Source organism: Uloborus diversus, chromosome 9 (assembly GCF_026930045.1).
Source record: "Uloborus diversus isolate 005 chromosome 9, Udiv.v.3.1, whole genome shotgun sequence".
Lineage (NCBI taxonomy): Eukaryota > Metazoa > Arthropoda > Arachnida > Araneae > Uloboridae > Uloborus > Uloborus diversus.
The window spans coordinates 90,561,938-90,580,852 of NC_072739.1; the positions used below are offsets into that span (position 1 = coordinate 90,561,938).

At 34.6% G+C, this 18,915-nt stretch overlaps 1 protein-coding gene across 1 annotated transcript in view; it reads left to right on the top strand.

Moving 5' to 3' along the window:
* LOC129230724 (corticotropin-releasing factor receptor 1-like) overlaps positions 1-18,657 on the top strand; it is a 235,223-nt gene extending 216,566 nt beyond the window's left edge. Inside the window, exons 7-12 of the mRNA XM_054865145.1 lie at positions 4,062-4,192; positions 10,818-10,903; positions 12,499-12,634; positions 14,384-14,425; positions 15,262-15,464; positions 18,429-18,657. Coding sequence (XP_054721120.1) covers positions 4,062-4,192; positions 10,818-10,903; positions 12,499-12,634; positions 14,384-14,425; positions 15,262-15,464; positions 18,429-18,465 — 635 coding nt within the window. The 3' untranslated portion in view covers positions 18,466-18,657. The remainder of the gene's footprint in view (positions 1-4,061; positions 4,193-10,817; positions 10,904-12,498; positions 12,635-14,383; positions 14,426-15,261; positions 15,465-18,428) is intronic.
* The last annotated feature ends 258 nt before the right edge of the window (positions 18,658-18,915 follow it).

Sequence of the window (18,915 nt, forward strand, 5' to 3'; positions counted from 1 at the left end):
TCCTTCCCCCGAAAATATTCTGGTTTCTCTACAGATTCCTCTCATACGTCAATTTCTGTGAAATAAGAAAAATAGCGGAGCTTAAAATTTAATTTGCCAGCACGGTTTCGATATTACACGGTACGAAACTTGAATTTAATACTTCGTGGTTTTGATATAACACGAATATTATCTTTTAAAAAGAGGGAATTTATTTTTTGTTTAATACATTCTGTTAATGTTTGATAACTCTAATAAGTTTTTACTTTGTTTTTATGAAACTTGGTTTCGATACAACACGGTACACATCCCTCGGTTTACATTATTTCTAAGTTTCGCATAACACGGTTTCGATATAACACGAAACACGGTTTCGATACAACACGACATGATTTTTACTATGCACATGATTAATTAGCGCAAAAAATAAGGTAAAAAGTTATTATAAAAAAGTCTCGTACAACATGGTTTCGATACAACACGGAACGAATTAACCGTGTTATGCCAGGGACGCCTGTACTGTCATTAAGTAAAATGAATTTAATGTTAGATATACTTCATTTGGCTTTGGTGCTCTCTAATCCATAGGACCAAAGGCAGTGAAAATGCAAACAATGGTTAGTTAAATGGGGTTGTTTCTATCAGTCAAAAGTAGTACTTTTGCTCACTGAAACTGATAGAATAAGCAAAAAAAATAACATGGACCCAGAAAATTCTTTTATTTTCTAAACAGTTATTTTTTAATTAATTTTTTAAACTGTCCGATTTTTTAAACAAGGCGTGGTCTTCATGAAGTCACAAATGATGCTCTTTGGCGCGTCTTTGTACCGCTTTCCACGTTATGATAATCAAGAAGCGAATTAAATTGCGCTCTACGCTTGCTATCAACCATATCGTTGCCAATACACGTGAGTAAAAATGCGAATTAAATATTTTGCTCTGTGAATGACAACACAGAATGGCATTTCATCATTTGTGATGCCATCGGCAAGAAATGTAAACAATGAAAGCGTACCGATTTAAGTAATTTTTTTTTTTAAATATTAAACTTAAACAAATTGTTTCAAAAATGGTTAGATCCTATGTTTTTAAGCATGCTCTTTCAGAAAAAAATACTTTTTAAAATTTTGGAAATTACCCCATTTAGATAAAGGTCGGAAATATTCTTTCCACTGCCCAAGAAAAATTAAATATCAGGTTCAAAGTTTTAGTAAAATAAGTACAGAAGTCCATTTTAATCTAAGAATTAAAATACAAAGTTTCGAACTCAGTAGTTTTTTTAAATGTGAAAAAGTAATATTTTTTTTTTCTAAACACTTTCTATTAGCTTGGTTCTTACTAAAAAGTAAGAAATAAAATTCGCAACTTCAGAACTCGAATACGCTACTTAGCGGTGATTAACAATACTAAAGAAAAAGGTATAACATTCCATTCCACGTGTTTTCTTTGGGGTAAATTACGGGCTTCAGACAGTTTGTGGTGTAATGTAATTTCAGAAGAATAGAAAAGTAAGCTTCCCACAAACACGATGAAAGATTACTGTCATTCACTAAGCGTCAAAGCAAGTTATAAGTTACGGCATTTGTTTGTTTTACCTTTTTCATCGCCATTAGACAGTGACTGCAGCGCCCCCTATAGTTTATCGGAGTTGCGAATAAGCATGTGGTTACTTGATTACAGCACTTAAAAATTGCAGTTAATCTTAATATCGCTTTATTTAGTTGAATTGTAAAGCAGCCAATAAAATTTAAATTAAAAATGCATAGTAGATATAAGGCGGTATAGTAAAAACTGTTCATTAATAAAATTGTTTATCGTCTATTTTTTCTTTCAAGTTTTTTAATTGTAATTTTATTGGCTGCTTTAGAATTTAAATGAATTTTAAGATGTTAAGTTTAACTACAATTTTTGATTGTTGTAACAAAAACTCCTAAACTCATTTTATTTAATGCTTTTTAGTGCATATGTTTATTTATTTTTTTTTCAATCAATGTTAAACGTTTCTCTCTCATATACATTTGTATGAACGCATCACATTTTACAGGAAATATTTATTAGAAAGCTATAAAAACCAATTTGCACTCGTTATGCAACGACGGATGATTTCCTAGTTTTTAAATAGATCATACACTGCGTATCTAATCCTTTTCTTAACATAAAATTCGTTTTTATTTCAGAATGTGTGATACTATGTGTGTGATTTTACTTTTATTTTTCCGTTAGAATTCGCATTCCGAAATTGCACCTGAATATTTATGTCTTCTCAAATTCATTCACGAAGATCCTCACTTTCTCATTATCTAAACACATAATTCAACTTCCATCCTCATTCCCTCGCAAATATCCATTTTATTCCCACACTAGAAGTTGCTATGGTTACAAAGTTCGCCATTGATGCCAAGAACCGGAATGAAATTAACTCTGAATTATAATTTCAACTAAATTTGGAAACACCTCGGGAGAATATTTCATCAACTTTTAATATTTTACCTTGATGGGATCTAGAACTTGTTTGAAGTTATATCGGAGAATATTTTTTATTATCCGGTTACAATATAATATGGTCCTTAAAGGAACGCTTGTACTGGATGATTTAAAAATTTAGCACGACTTATGTATTCGAAAATGAAAAAAATACAATTATTTCATCCGTTATTATTAAATGTACTTTTCTTTTTCCCAAGTAGCACGCACGGTGGGGAGATGGTTGGCCAACGGTGGTAAATGGTAAAAACTTATGGGGAATGGTGGGTCGGCAACGAACGATGAGCCAACGTTGGCCCTACAGTTTCTGGGCATCGTTGGGTTAACCTTGAATATTTTCGATCGGTCATTGTTGGGAAATTGTTAAGCACTGTAGCAGATCGTTGATCCTTCGTTGATAAATGGTTGGTTGGGTAACGGTTGCCAAAGCGGACATTGCCTACCGTTGACCAACCATCTCCCAACCGATTGTGCTACTGGGACTCTTAAATTTTTATCTTATTTATTAACAAAGAAAGTTATCACTGAATTTTTCTAAAGGGTCGTTCACGAGTAACTGCCCCTACATACGAAGCCCCAGCAGTCTCTCTGCTAAACCAATCGAACTAAAATCTTAGATGTGTTCATTTGAAGGTATGCGCTGTGCAGTAATTGCGATTACGGTAAGAGTAATCGAACTTCCAAATTTTCGCATCGCAACGCCCATTTTCTCCTCGTGCAAATTGATCAGCCTATTGAAGAAACTAGTATGGCGAATATTGTCAGTGTAAAGCATTTGCAAAAAAAAAAAAGCGTTATAAAGAACTTATGACCCCTGGAGTGTATTGCAGAATTTCCTCAAGTGGAATTCAAACGATTAACGTGTGACGAAAATTGCAGACATAAAGTTGCAAAGAAAGGTATTATAAAGATTTTAGGACAGCACGAGATGGAGCTTGAACTTTGCATAATTCGTAGGATTAGATAGTAATAGAAGCACCAATCGCAGAACCTCACGTGCAAAGCACTACTTGTGAGGAAAATGTCTCACTAGCAGTGTGAAAAGCGTGTTTCTTCTTGAATTTTTCTACTAACAATTTTTATCACACACCATTCATTCCAACTCCAGTTGTGGTTTTTCAATACGGTGATCAATTGTGCAAGCAACATTACCTCGAGTGGGTGCCTTTAAATAATAATATCTAATATTTTGGTTCGATTAGCTCAGCGGATAGGCCTTTGGGGCTTCGTATGTACTGGAAGTTACTTATGGATCAACCTGTACTTTTCTTCTATTACTCTGCTTTTGCAGTGAAAATTTATAAGTACAATGAATACTACGTCTTCCCACACCATTTTACACAATATATTTCTTTCACGTGGTGCTTTTAACGTAGAACACCTGAGAATTAGGTGTCTTTACACGGAGGGTTGGCCCACATTTGTGTATGGATTAGGAGAAGGGAAACAAGGAAAATAATGAGGATTTGGTCTACCATATCTAGTGTTTGGGTCTTTTGTGAAACAATTGATGCGTTCATTGAAGTGGAATCATCCTAAAGCACACATTTTCATTTATTGCGTTGATTGTTAAATTTGTGCATTAAATATGATTTCAGGAATACCTTTTATCGTAATCCTATCGTGGTGTTACGTGATGAGCACGGAGTTGAACACAGATTGCTGGGAAGGCTACGGAAGGTCCCTTTATGTATGGATTATTACTGGTCCAATGATAGGAGCGCTGGGAGTAAGTATTTTAAAGTTTTGATTTTCAGTTTCTCGCGTGGACAATAATCATTTTTTGTTGATTCTCCTTTTGTATAAAATAAAGAATCAATGGTTTGTAGGTTAGTAATTTAGGAAGGTTTTTAAAGTATTTTGGCCACTTTGTGTAGCAGAATGTTTTACGATAATTTCATCTAATAAAGAGCGGTACAATGCCTGTACAACTTTAACTTTAATGAAAATTTAAAACATCTTAAATATTGCTGTTGCAAAATCATATAAACACAGATCGAAACTTTCACTAAACGAATAGGTATATAAACTGTTCAGAAGTATTGAATACGGTGCTGAGGAGAAGAAACAGAAATATGTAAATTATTTTAGCATACAAATGTGCTTTGCAGACTTCGAAACCTTCAAACGTGTCTGAAACGTGAGTTTCAGGTGTATATGACGTATAAAGAGCTCCAAGCGGTTTTGAGAAAAGCAAAACTATGGTGTTTCGTGGTCAAAGACTTTTAACAAGAGCATTTTCAAAGAAAAAAGAAAGAAACGACCCCCTGTTTTAAGCCCAAGAAGAAATTCCCGTCCACCAAAGCTGTAAACAAGGGGGAAATGGCCATTATGAAAAGACACAAGTTAGGGTGAACTTAAAAGAGATTCAGCGATAGTTGTGTGAAAAAGTACTTTGTTAAGAATAATCAACAGCTCTTAACGAATGATTAAAACACACCAGCAGAATCAAATCGGATAGACAAAAATACACATGTCCTGGAAATTGAAATATGAAAAAATAACATTTTCCTAAAGAAAAAAAATATGGACCAGACGATTTTTCTTGCTATTGGCACCGTTTGCGCAAAACACCTCATATGTTTTTAAACAGCTTATGCAGCAAGGTGGAGGCCATTCATAATTTGGGCTACGTTTGGATTTCCTTGTATAGTCAACGTCTGGCTGAAGGAATGCTATAACCTAGCAAGATCTACTTAACGAAAATGTGTTGCCTTTTGCCGAAGAAATTGACTGATCTTTCTGAGTGTTCCAACCAAGGAGGATGGAAGAAAGGGGAGACACCCAAAGCCGTAAATTTGCTGCGCGCACTTGAATCCGTGGACAGAGCGGGTAAGGGAGAGGGGAAGGGGAAAACTCTACCCAAGAAAGCAATGGTATTCAATGTAGAGTAATAGTGAAAAAGTTCAGAAAGAGAAATAAATGTGCAGCACTTTTATGATTTTTATTGTCGGAGCAAAAAAAAAAATGCTTTATTTATCACATACAACAATGAAAAAAGCTATTTCTTTGAGATTTTTTTTTTCATTTTTTATTCATTTTTGTTATTAGCGAATGCATTTTTGGTATGTAGAGTAGTTATTTATTTCCTCCGACTACCACACAATTTCAGTAGCTTAAACGCACTTAATTAATGAAAAAGTATGTCTAAAACTGTGCTTAGTTAAATTAGAGTATAAACACATAAGAAATAAATTATACTAAAAAATGTGGATGCCTTTAATCTTAAATTTTGAACATTGTTTGAAAGAACTACAGAATGTACCAAGTACAGAAAATGTCTTTATTATACACAACAAATATTGACACATTGAAAGTAAAACACAAATGTATAACAAAAATTTAAATTTCTTAAAAAATACCCTTAAAATAGCCAACAATTTAAATAATTTTTCTATTACATTTTCTTTGTCAAGAGCTCTCTTCAATAAGTTTAGTTTAAAAAAAAAATCTGCCTTGTATTTCAAAATTTATGCATTGCTTAAGCCATTTGCACAAATGAGACATTTTTACGCGCTGTATATCTGGAATATTAAACTTGTTTTTAATTGTGACGGTTAAAATAAGATGAATCATCATTACATATCATAATATGATGCACTAAATTTATAGTTTTCCTGCATTAAAAAAAATGTGCACTATCCTCTTTTTTCTATGGTTCTAGTAGAGATATTTCGAACAAGAAATGAGTTATTCAAGTTGTGTTGCCAGGGTTGGCAAGTATTTTGTTACATGTGAAAAAAACCACGGTTTTCCCCTTCCAGCAAAAATAGATTTTTTTGCCAATTTTCAAAAGGGAACAAAAAATGGAATTTTTACAGACAACTTTTGTAGTTTTTTTAATTTTGCCCTCAGTAAATTAATAAAAGATATTAAACATGCTTTAATTAAATTCTAGTTTTAATTTTCTTTGACATCTACCTTAAAATAAATGTTATATTAAACTTGCTTAAACGAATGCTTCCAAAGATGTTTTTTTTTAAATAAAAATTGAATTTACAATTTGTATTTGAGACAGGAAAATAAATGCAAAGGATGATTGTCTAAAAGGACTAGACATTACCAGTTCTCAACTACTTTTCCTCGGGTATCAATTTCTCCAGTCAAGAGAAAAAAAAACGTATTATTTCTTTAGAGAAAAAAGATAATTTTCTATACTATTTGACTATTTTCTGTCAAAATTAAATAGCTTGAAAATCTAAATGAAATCTGGAAAACGAATAACAGTCTAAAGTTTTTATGAGGTTGGTCGTCCTGCCCGCAAAAGGTTATTTTTGCCAGGATAGTGGCAAAAACTGGGAAAACAAGTACAACAATTGTACAATTTGAATAATCCAATTGAAACTTAAATTAAAGCAGACCAAGACCAGGTTCTTCATTAATATAAATGTATAATTAAAACAATTTAAAGTAAAGTAGGGGAAATAGATAATGATTTAAAATTTGCATATTGCAATGCAATGTTTAAAAAAATATCCTGATATACCAGATCCAACTGAATTTGAATGAGCTTTGACTATTTTTAGGAGTAATTGTCAATAATAAAATTTCATTTAGTATGAATTATACATTTTTATCACATTTATATTTCACACTATATAATCATAGTTGACCTCTTATAATTTTAATTACTCTGTTGGTATTTCAAAATTTACCCTACTTCCCTGCAAAAATTAAAAGATGAGAATTTCTTATTTAATAGTTAGGACAGTTTAATATTTTATACCAAAGTCAGTGAGTTGATTTTTATTGCTTTTTACTCTCCACTTTCTTTCTGCATTCATAAAATAAAAAAGAAAAGCATTTCACTAAAACAATGGATTAGTGTCCCACTGATGCAATTTAACATTTTAGACACGAAAACATGAAAAATTTCATTCCGATATCTTTGTTAACAGAACTCAATTCAACTTTCTCTAATTCTGTTTTTGCCATTTTTTCCACTGTCCTTGCATAAATGACTTCTTGCCTGCAAAATGTCTAACCCTTTGTATTACCCACTATTGCAATTTAAAGTGCAATAATTTTGAATATAATTGTCTAAGTGAATTGCTGTTTTTTTTTTCAATATTTTTTCCCTAATACCTAAACCTTACATTTAAATATTCTTTTATAATGGCACGAAAGATATCCCTGGAATCTTGTTTCCCGTTCTATTTGTACACCCGTACGCAACACAAGCGGGCATTTTAGTTAAATCAACAGAAAATATTCACTATTAAACATAGCATTCTAGGTAAAATAGTAATGATAAAGCCCTCCCTTCAAAGTCGAATGTTTTGGGTAGACTTTTCCCCGCGTCAGTTAAAACCGGTTACGGTTTTAGCTTCAGGTTTTGTTGCGTTGAGCGTCTCCCCTTTCTTCTATCCTCCTTGGTTCCAACGGGACAATGTGTACATTTAGGGTGGGGCGAAAAAAACTCATTTTTTTATTTCGAAGTTGTAATAGCGCAGAAAAGTTGCGAATTATAAAGACAAACAAAGGAAAAAAAATATTATGGAATTCGATTGATATCTTTCGTTTGCGCATGGGGCCTAAAGTTTGACAAAATATGAAAAAAACTTCATTTTTGAGATTAATTTTTTTTTAATTAGATGTTTTCTTAATGTAACAGTTTGTAACGTTTTTAAACAAAGCCTCAAAACACAGTGTTTAAATTTGGTTTCGATCAGCTAATACCTTTCGGTCGCGCATGGGTCCTAAAATTTACCAAAATAATGAAAAAGTTACATTTTTATGGGTTTTCTGTATATGATGAATAATTAGTATTTAAATTTAATAGACGAAGTATTTTTTCAGTCGAACTAAAAATGAGATAGAAAAAAAACTGTTAGGTTCAGTCAATGTTTTCCAGTAGCGCAAAGCCTTAGAAATTCTTGTACGCAGACGTCGGACAGCAATTTAGACAACGTCACTCGCCTGGCTGGAGATGCTCTCCCCCACGCCATCCTCACCTTCCTAGAATCATGTTAACTGTCTGCCATCATTGTTTTTTCTGTCTGCATCTGTCTGTAGTGATCTCAGTAAACTATTATTTAGTTCGATCTAGCTGTTTTCATTCTACAACTCTTGTAGTTTTCTGTCACGATATATGCCTGTGCAATGGGCAGTTCGTCTCCTCCATTTCAATGAGTTGCCATTTCGCCACAAGTTTAAGCTCTTGGATGGCAAAACAACGGAGCACAGTACCTCTAAAGGGACAATTGGTCTTGGTGAAAAGTTTGTTGGCTGTCTGGAACATTATTTTCAAGCAATTTCCAGTGCACAAGCAGACCATTGAACGCTGCGTAAAACTCGTCACGGTATTCTCAGGAAAAGGTTGTGGAGCTGAATCTCGAGACGAATTTATAAGAACCACCCTACTGTCCAGATCATCCATGCCTAGCTTCACCAGCAAATAGGTCATCAAAGTCAGGGATTGAGTCACTGTCGATGTGTGATTCAATGGTGTCGTCCTCACTGATTACCAACAATGGGGAAGAAGATAATTTACACAACATCCAGAGTTGACCATTTCTGAGCATTCTTGCACATAGAAGTTGACTTTTGCGTGAATGTTCTGTTCTTCTTCTTGGATCTATCTTTCTTGACTTCAGAATTCTTCGAGCCCCGAACATTTATGTATTTATTGTCATCTTGAGTCATGGCTAAACAGTAAGTTTTCTGGGTGAGCGAAAAAACCATTCCGTTCGATCACAGGGTTGACAACATAGGCAAAGGTTTTGGCAAGTACCTGATATATTGTATTGCTTGGTAAACAAGTTTTGGGCTGTCTTAAAATGATTTGATAGAAAACCACATTGGCATGAATAATTTTAGTGTTAACTATACTAATTCTTGAAGTTCAGATGCGAGGCTTCCCTCACTTATATACACAATCCGTAAGTTCTATTTGCCTTTGTCAAACCACCTGGAATGTGATAAACGCCGAGGATTTCGTGCAGTCAAATCTTCTTTACAGGTTCCTGATTCAATTGCCTTTGAAATATCGAATTAATGATGCTGATCTTTGCTGAACACGTTTTGGTCCATCTCTGGACTAGGCAATCAATACTCTGAAAGTTAACTCCCGGAAGATTCTGGCAGTCGCAACTAACTCCCCCCCCCCCCAATTGACCCTTTAGAGGTACTAGACCCCGTTGTCTTACCGTCCAAGAGCTGACACATGTGATGGAATGGCAACTCATTGAAATGGAAGAGACAAACTGCTCATTGCATAGTCATATATCATGACAGATAACTACAAGAGTAGCAGAACTAAAACAGCTAGATCGAACTAAATAATAGTTTACTGAGATCACTACTAAAAGATGCAGAATGAAAAAAAAAATGTTGAGAGACTGCTAACGTGGTTCTAGGATGGCGGGGATGGCGTGGAATGGAGCGCCCCAGCCAGGCGAGTGACGTTATCTGGATTGCTGTCCGACGTCTGCGCAGGAGAGTTTCTAAGACTTTGCGCTACCGGAAAACATTGACTGAATCTAACAGTTTTTTTTTTTCCATCTCGTTTTCCGTTCGACCGAAAAAATGCTTCGTCTATTATATTTAAATACTGATTATTCATCAAATACCGAAAACCCATAAAAATGTAACTTTTTCATTATTTTGGAAAATTTTGGGACCCTTGCGCGACCGAAAGATATTAGCTGATCGATACCAAATTTAAACACAATGTTTTGAGGCTCTGTTTAAAAACGTTACAAACTATTACATTAAGAATACATCTAATTTAAAAAATTTTAAAAAAATCTCAAAAATGATTTTTTTTTTTTTTTTTTTTTTTTTCATATTTTGTCAAATTTTGGGCCTCATGCGCAAACGGAAGATGTCAGTCGATTTCCATAACTCTTTTTTCCCTTTGTTTGTCTTTATAATTCGCAACTTTTCCGCGCTGTTACAACTTCGAAATTAAAAAAAAAAAAAGAGTTTTTTCGGCTCTACTGGTTAGAACAATTTATGCAATGCAACAATTCGTGGCAGGGCAGTAACAACATTTTTTTTTTTTTTTTTTTTTGCACTTTTGTTATCTCTCCTACTTTAGCTTAACTATATAACCCTGCTCATTTGTCCAACATTGTTTCACTATTGTTAGAATTGAATTCAAATGCGTTTCTTCAAATACCTCGGAAATTCATTTCTGCAGATCCTGCCGTACACCTGCCTACGGCAGTAGTCCGCCCCATGACTAATTGATTTGATTTTACACTAATGAAAAAATCTGGTGCGTACGCTTAACGTTTAAAAAAAATCATAATAAGCTCTCCTAAGTCAAAAAACATCAAGATTAATTTAAATTCAATATTTTTAAATTACAAGAATGTTAAAACTGTTTTTAATTGCTACTTATATTTCAGATTAATTTTATCTTCTTAATCAATATTGTGCGTATTCTGGTGACAAAAATGAAGACTAGTTCAACTTTTGAAATTGTTCAAATAAGGTAAGCAAAATTAGTTAGTGTTTTTAATTTCTCCAACAACCATGACAGAATCTAAATCATTTTATCACAATATGGGATTAGAATAAACTAAATAGTTGTTTCGTAATACAAAGTGGTCTGTAAGTAGACGTACTCCCACTCTCCCTATTTTCAATACTATGTTAGTTTTAGTGAAATGTTTGCTATACGCTGTTACCCTAAAGATTTTAGACTTATAAACATCGGTATGAACACCATGCACATCGCAACACAGCTGAATTCTGAGCCTCGTTCTCGTAAATGTTTTGCAGAGATATTCCGGAGTCACAAGAGTGAAGGCATGTTCCACGGCTGTTCGTAATTGGGTTGTTTCTCATTTTTCAAAAACATTTTTTGTTTTTTCTGAAAGAGCATGGTCGAAAACACGGGGTTAGGGTTTTTTTCCCTTAATTTTTACTTATTTTTCCTCTAAAAAATTATCATAAAAGACCTTCAGTCGCTGTTTTCATTTTCGCTGCTGACGTCACAAGTGAACAAGTTGCTAGGGTTACCAGAACAAAGTTTCAGCACATTGCCAAACTTCGCCGAATGAATCGTTTATCTAACTAACAATTATCGTTCCGCTAACAATTGCTCACAATGAAAAATCACAAAAAAGCGATATCTTGCCAAAAACAGACAACCACGCACTCTGATTCAAGATGGTTTTTAATACTTGTCACGTCTCACGATGAAACATCATGTTTGAGAAATCTGACATTCAAAAAAATTTATTAAAAATTAAATGTTGGGAAGATAAAAGTATTTTCTGGCTCCATGTCTTTTTTTTTTTTTTTTTTTTTGCTTATTCTATCAGCTTCAGTGACTAAAAGAAGTACTTTTGACTAAAAGAAACACACCCCTATCCATGCATTATATGATATCGAGTGTTTCTTTCTTTATGTTTTATGAAATCTCAAAGAGCATTGTCTGGTATCGTTATATCGGGATTTCTCGAAGACCAAACTAAATGAGCTGATGAAGATCTCTTAAAAACATCTGCAAGAACATGGAGCTAAATTTTGCTGTGTCACGACATGCATGGTGTTCATACCGATGCTTGTGGCTCTCAAAGCTTCAAGCAACTGACAAACATTCAATACTCACTAATATAATGTTGAAATATGAAGAGAGAACGTGCACTTCCGGACAACTCAGTGCAAGCGTTTATAGACTAACAAAAATACGGAAACGATTTCTTGAAGAATCTAAAGAGGGGTAGTCTACAAATGATGTCACGCTTTAGTTTGTGCAATTATGACAATAGAGAAGGAGGGGGTTTAACAAGAAGTGTAACATCACGAATCCTTTTTAGAATATATATGAAAAATAGAGTGACATGTGACAAAGGGAGGAGGGGGTAAGGTGAAATCTGACCCTATCGGAATGGACATTTATACGCTATTTATTTTATTAAACTTATAACGCTTGAATGCGGTAGTTATCGATATTTCTTCAAAACTTTTTTTATTCCCCCTAATATCGCTTAAGAATTTCGTATTCGTCATACTTTAGAAATGAATACGAGGTTGTTAATATTTTAATTCCTCTAAATTCTGCGTATTTTCTGTTTCCAGACGAGCAATGAAAGCCACTGCATTGCTCTTCCCGCTCTTGGGCATCACCCACTTGCTGTTCTGCGTGAACCCGCGAGACGACAGCAAACTGGAAGAAGCCTACATGATCACGAACGCCACTCTGCAATCTTCGCAGGTTTGACAAGACTCATTTTCTTCAACTCGTCACCTTTCGTACTTGAACTCATGGAGCTATTGGGAGCTACATCGAGCGATACTAGCTCCCAAGGGCGCCCATATGGGGGGGGGGGCAAGTAGGGTCTCAAGCCCTCTCTCCCCCTCTTTAGAAATTGGAACTTTATTGCTTTTAGTACTTTTTTCTTTGCAAAAATGCAAAAACATTTCTTCTCCAGCCATTAATGAATAAGTCATTGAAAATGTCGAATTTTAATAACTCTAATCTGTACTGAAATCAGTTTCCATGGGGAAACTATCCAACTAAACCGTGGGGAAAATATTTCAGTTCCCCCTTAAAATTTTGCATGTGGGTGCCCATGTTAGCTCCATGACTTGAACTGAACTTGATTGCTACAACGCCCCCGTAATACTAAATGCCTATCGCCTCAAAAAGTGAACTTCCGGTACGGAGGACAGCGCTATCTAACGGCAATTCAACGTTGACGTCAAGGGCAAATTTACCAATAGGCAGAGTAGGGCTGCAAATTTTCAGGGGCGGAAAATTTTGGTTTAACCACACTTTTTTTTTTTCGTTACTCTTTAAAGTGAAATATTTGCATTCTTTTATTTTCCATAGCGATTCTTTTCTTATAGTTTAATAATTTTTACTTTCACACATCTTATAAAAATGGAATATTTTTCAAGGTGGAAATAATTACGTAGTGTAAAACAATAAGTGTGAAGACGAAATGCGGGCATCGATTGAAGAAAAAAAGGTGTCTTTGCGTTATGCCAGAAGTTGCTACAAAATTGGAACATGACTATCATTTTTAGTGCCATCCTAACGTTTATTCAATTGTGGTTTCTTGAATGATTGACGTTTATTTTCTTTTTAGCATTATTAATATTTAAAATCAGCCCCAGGTTAAAATGTTTCACAGAACAAAATACGTAAGAAAATTTTCATCCATGTTATTTCTCACAAAAAGTAGATTTGTAAAACCACTACAATTGTAATTCTGTAAATTTTTTCCCAAAATACTCTATGGTATGTATCTGTCAATTATGGTTACATTTTTCGTTGCTGAAAGAAGAAAACTTTACTAAATAATAATAATAATTAAAAACAAAACAATACAGTTATCAACATATTTGACAAAAATATCAAGAAAATCCAGGCTTGAAATTCTGTCCCTACTTTTGATTTTAATTTCTCTAGCATCATGCAAAATGGATATTTATAAACAGTTTATTAACGATCTTATTTTGGAGAAACGTTTCGTATTTTAAAGAATGACACAGTAACTAAGTGTACTATCGGATCCTCTATAGGAAAACCTAGTATATTACTATACGGTTATATATCACAAGTATCAGTAAGCTGACTTTTGCTTTAACTAAAACATCCAAATTAAACGCATGAGTTTGTAACTTACATAATGCACTGTTTCTTTGCAATGTTTTCGAACAATAACTGCATACGAGTACTCTCTGCCCACAGTTGGCATGGAATTGGCAAACGTCCAGTTGAGACGAGTCTACCTGAATGAGGGAGAAAAGTAAAAATTTGATGCGAGTGTGTCATTTATTTCAATGTGATTAATTTAGAGGCTAACACTCATACGCAAAAGCTGGTATCAATGAAAACAATTAGATGCGTGTATTTCCGCCTGTAAACTAGATGTTCTCTATTCCATCTCATTGGTGGTCAGACAGCATGTTATTGACTTGTGTGATGTGTAATTAATGTTGGTTCTTTTTTTTTTAGGGAATTTTCGTGTCAATCCTGTATTGTTTTATGAATGTTGAGGTAAGTACTTCTATTTTATTGCCCTATTCAAACTTGAAACGCAATAAGGTACCAATAACGGGTTGTGTGCCTTGTACTTATAGCGCCCCCCCCCCCTTCTTTGATTGGTGCAAAACAAGCTTATAAGATACTAATGGAAATAAATGAAATAATAGCTGATTAGTTGAATCCATATCTTTTAAAAATATACAAAAGAAAAGAAATTAGTTACCCGTTGTTGTGTGAGATAGACACATGTGTATTTATTCTGTAGTACCGAGAACAGTTCTTTCTTTCCAGTAACAGATTTTTTTTAAAGAAACAAGTCTCATCTATATAAGTCATTCCGCCTTGTCTCACTTCTCTAAACCTTCAGGGGCCGGACATCTAGTCCTGAGGATGCCCTGGCTCCCCTAAAATCATCAATTGAGGCAGTGAGAAGCAAAGGGATGCAAGTGGACAATTTTAAGTTTCGAGTAAAACGCGTTTAAATATCAGATCCTAGGTAGGTTTTCATTGAAATTTTTTTCTAAAGCATGCTGTACAGCAGCACATACCAGGGCTACTAGCACAATCTCTTGTCCCAAGACAGAGGAGAGGTTCACCTACCATTTGTACTGGTTATCTCCAAATTTTCAATTTTGCCACTTGCATCCCTTTGCTGCTCAATGCCTCAATTGTGACTCGCCACATGCGGCATTGAGTCACCGCAGGTGACGAACGGGAGTACGGGGGTTGACAGGAAAACGAGCAGGGAGCGGAGTCCCTAGTATTATTAATTAAAATATGTAGAACCAATGGCGTTTGCAACAAAGATTCAGTCGCTGTCGTCATAGGTGTCGTTTTTTTTCTCGCAGGTGCAGACGGTTTTGCGCAAGGCGTACGTAAGGGCCGCTCTGCGTCGTAACCCCAACCACCGCTACACCTGGAAGTCGAGGGCATCCCAGACCAGCACCTACGTCTCCAACTGCGACACAACCACCACCGTTGGATCCATGTCGGTCTACATGTCCAGGGACGGAAGACACTTCGAAGCGCGAAAACTGGTGCCGGCTCGAAGGTACGCTTCACTTAAATTGGAAGTTACATATTTAAATTAGAGAGTTATAAAGTTGCATTAAGTACATGGTTCGGCTTTGATAACTTGAACTCCTATGTAGAAAGGAATTATTAATCAACCACATTTGCTATACTAGGGGTGCAGAAAGCCAGTTTGCATCACCAATAAAGTATTGAGATGGTTATTGGACTTGTGTCAATGTAAATTATTCCTTTCCTTTTATCTTAAGAAGAGATTAACTCTCTGAAGGTCAGACGTCCATTGTACTGTAGGGCATAATAAGTGCAATTGTAAATAGAAAATTTATCAAAATGAAAAAAATAAAATGAGTTCAAATGCAATTTTTTTTGAGTACCAGTACTCTAGATTAATGTACGTAGTACCTATTACATAAAATCAGTATGTCTAATCAAGTCCGTTCTCATGGACTCATCTTTTAAACTCTTGCTACTGTACCTATAAACGAGATGTCTAGACATAGTAAAGTGGCAAAGTACAGCGCCACTTGATGGAAAACCACAGAGTTAGGACTCCTATCTCAAAAACGCCAAGAGATCCGTAAAAATTTGAATTACAAAATTGTACAATATCATAGATTTAGTACGAAAGACAGATCACACTGCGGCATCTACCATCCGGCAAAAACGCGATTGTTCTGTACTTGTCTCTTCTGTAGACTTAAAACTTTAAATTTTGGATTCATTGTTTCTAAAATATTTTGAAAGTTGAACGCATTAGAAATATGGACAGTAGATATGCTGCAACAGCTTTAGCACGCTTGGCACTATTTTGTTTTCTTGCGAAAAAGTATAAATCAACACCACTTTATTTTGCAGAAGTTCAAGTATCAGTTTGCTAATCGCCATCGGCGTCAAAAAAAAAAAAAAAAAAAAAGCATATGTATGAACGTAAACCAGAATCGATAGTCAACACAATGTAATTTTTGTCCTTATCATAAGTAAACAGTGCTGCAGTTGAAGAGGGGGGGGGGCACCTCATCCACTGAAATATATACCTACTATTGTAAGAATAATGCAGTTAATGTAAACTAGTTTCAAACCACCTCTTTTGAAAAAATTGTCTGCATTTTGAATTGAAGGTGCCATAAATAATATAAAGTGAGCTTATTTGGCCAAACAAAAGTTCGTCCACAATGGCACATACACTAAAGGGGGGGAAAAATGTGTGAATAGATTTTTTTTACTACAGCACTATAAATAAAAATACCGATGCACATTCAATGTAAAAAAAGTTCATAAGTTTAATGTTTTAGCAAATATTTTTCAAACTAAATGCAGAAGATAAAGTAAGAGACTTTTGTAAGAGAAGCTCTAGGAAAAGAAGTAAATCAATTATACTGGATGAGCTAAAATCGAAATCTAAATGAAGATTTGAAAAGAAAAATGAATAAATGAAATAAAAATCGTATATTACTAAGAAACGAAAAGTTGGTTGTTTTTCTACAAAGCTAAGCCTTATGAACTGCAGTATGTTTTTATAGTAACGTTTAGCATCGGGAAAGAGAACTGGTCTATGGAACACGTTGTCGCGTCCCGTCGTTTTCCTGCATTGAAAGTGCTTTAGCAGTGAAACTACATTTACAGACTTCCTTAGTGAGGATTTTTCTGTCACTCTCAAAAGATCTTTCAACAAAATTTTCCAGAAGAAAATTCACATGCCGTATTTTAATAAGAATTTTAATATTATTTAGATTTCTGTACAGGATAAATTTTTACTTTTTCTTTTTTGAACTCATCAAAAACGTACAAAAAATTGTTTGCATCAAAAAAAAAAAAAAAAAAAAAAATCGGTGTATTGACGATTTTTTGGAAGGAGGGGGGGGGGGGATATTTTCATTGAATCGGACAATTCTTTCAAAAGGTGTTGGGTAGGGGGCAGACATATACACATCCCTGGTTTTTCAAACTTTTATTAGCTAATTAATTTTTGGCTTTGTTTTGTTTTTAGCAAACATTTTTGACAAATACATTGCTAAAATAAATTAAGCTCATTAACTTTCCTTCGTTTTTCTGCTATGATGTTCTTTCGATGGGAAAGCAAGTGAAGTGAAAAAGTGGCAACAAGAAAACAAGTACGGTTTTGGCAACAGCTTTATAAGTAAGTGAAGTGAAAAGGCCAAAAAGAAGAAACCAAGTACGGTATTGGCAATTGCTTTATAAGTAAGTGAAGTGGAGAAGCCAAAACGAAGAAACCAAGTACGGTATTGGCAATGCTGCGGTGCTAAGCACAAAAGTCGTATCTCCATTTTTGAAAATCAAAATCGACTTTTTGTTACCAGATGGTTCTTCCTAACACAATTTACCTATATGCAATGTTTTATGGTCATTTGTGAATGGGATACATTTTTTAAGAAATTCTTAAAAAGTGGCATCTGAATCAAGGTAGTGGAGGTATAAAACTTTAAAAAGCAATATCTCATTTTGAGCTCAGCTGCAGATACGACTTGTGTGCTTAGCACGGTAGAACAGCTCTACAAGCAAATAGATTAACAGAAACCACATTAAGCAAAAACATGCTCTACTTGTAGAGATACCAGTAACTTTTACGACGGCGTTACGACTTTTGTGCTTAGCACGGCAGAGTAGCTTTAAGCGAATAAATTGACAGACTTCACATTGCTAGCACAAACATGCTCTACCCGTTGCGTTACCAGTGACTTTTACGACACCGCGTTACGACTTTTGTGTTTAGCACGGCAGAATAGCTTTACAAGCGAATAGATAGAATCCACATTGCTAGCACAAACATGATCTACCCGTAGCGTTACCAGTAGATTTTACGATACCGCGTTACGACTTATGTAATTAGAACGGCAGAATAGCTTTACAAGGGAATAGATTGAAAGACTTCACATTGTTAGCACAAACATGCTCTACCAGTAACATGTTGTAATTAGTTGATTATTCTTTTTGCTCTATTGCTTCATAATGGTTTTTATTTCAGGTGGGACCTCAACTTCATGAACGCTAGTGAAGTGTAAGAAGTTTTATATGGTGACTGGATGAACTCTGCTAAAGCATCAAACTTGAATATCATCTTCTGCACAGTACACCAATTTTCGTTCAAAAACCGATTGGAAAAGTGGCGTTGAGAAATATGTGCATGATATTTTCAGCAGCTTCATTAAAAACATTGCGCAAAATTTTTCTTATTTTTTCCCCATTATCAGCATGTTCTGGAATTTTTTAATAAAAAGATTTCTTCATGATGTTTGTTTCAAGTTTTCGTGTAACACATTCAAAGTAAAACTTTTTTTTTACATTCCAAATACTTAAAATTTTCCTATTTGTAGGAAAACATTAGGGTAAGTTTTGACCAAATGGGAGAAAGAACTACAGTTCATTTACCCCACCCCCCTTTCAACTCACCATTGATACGCCACACCCTATACATAATATATATTTATTTAAATATAATGTATGCTTAAATT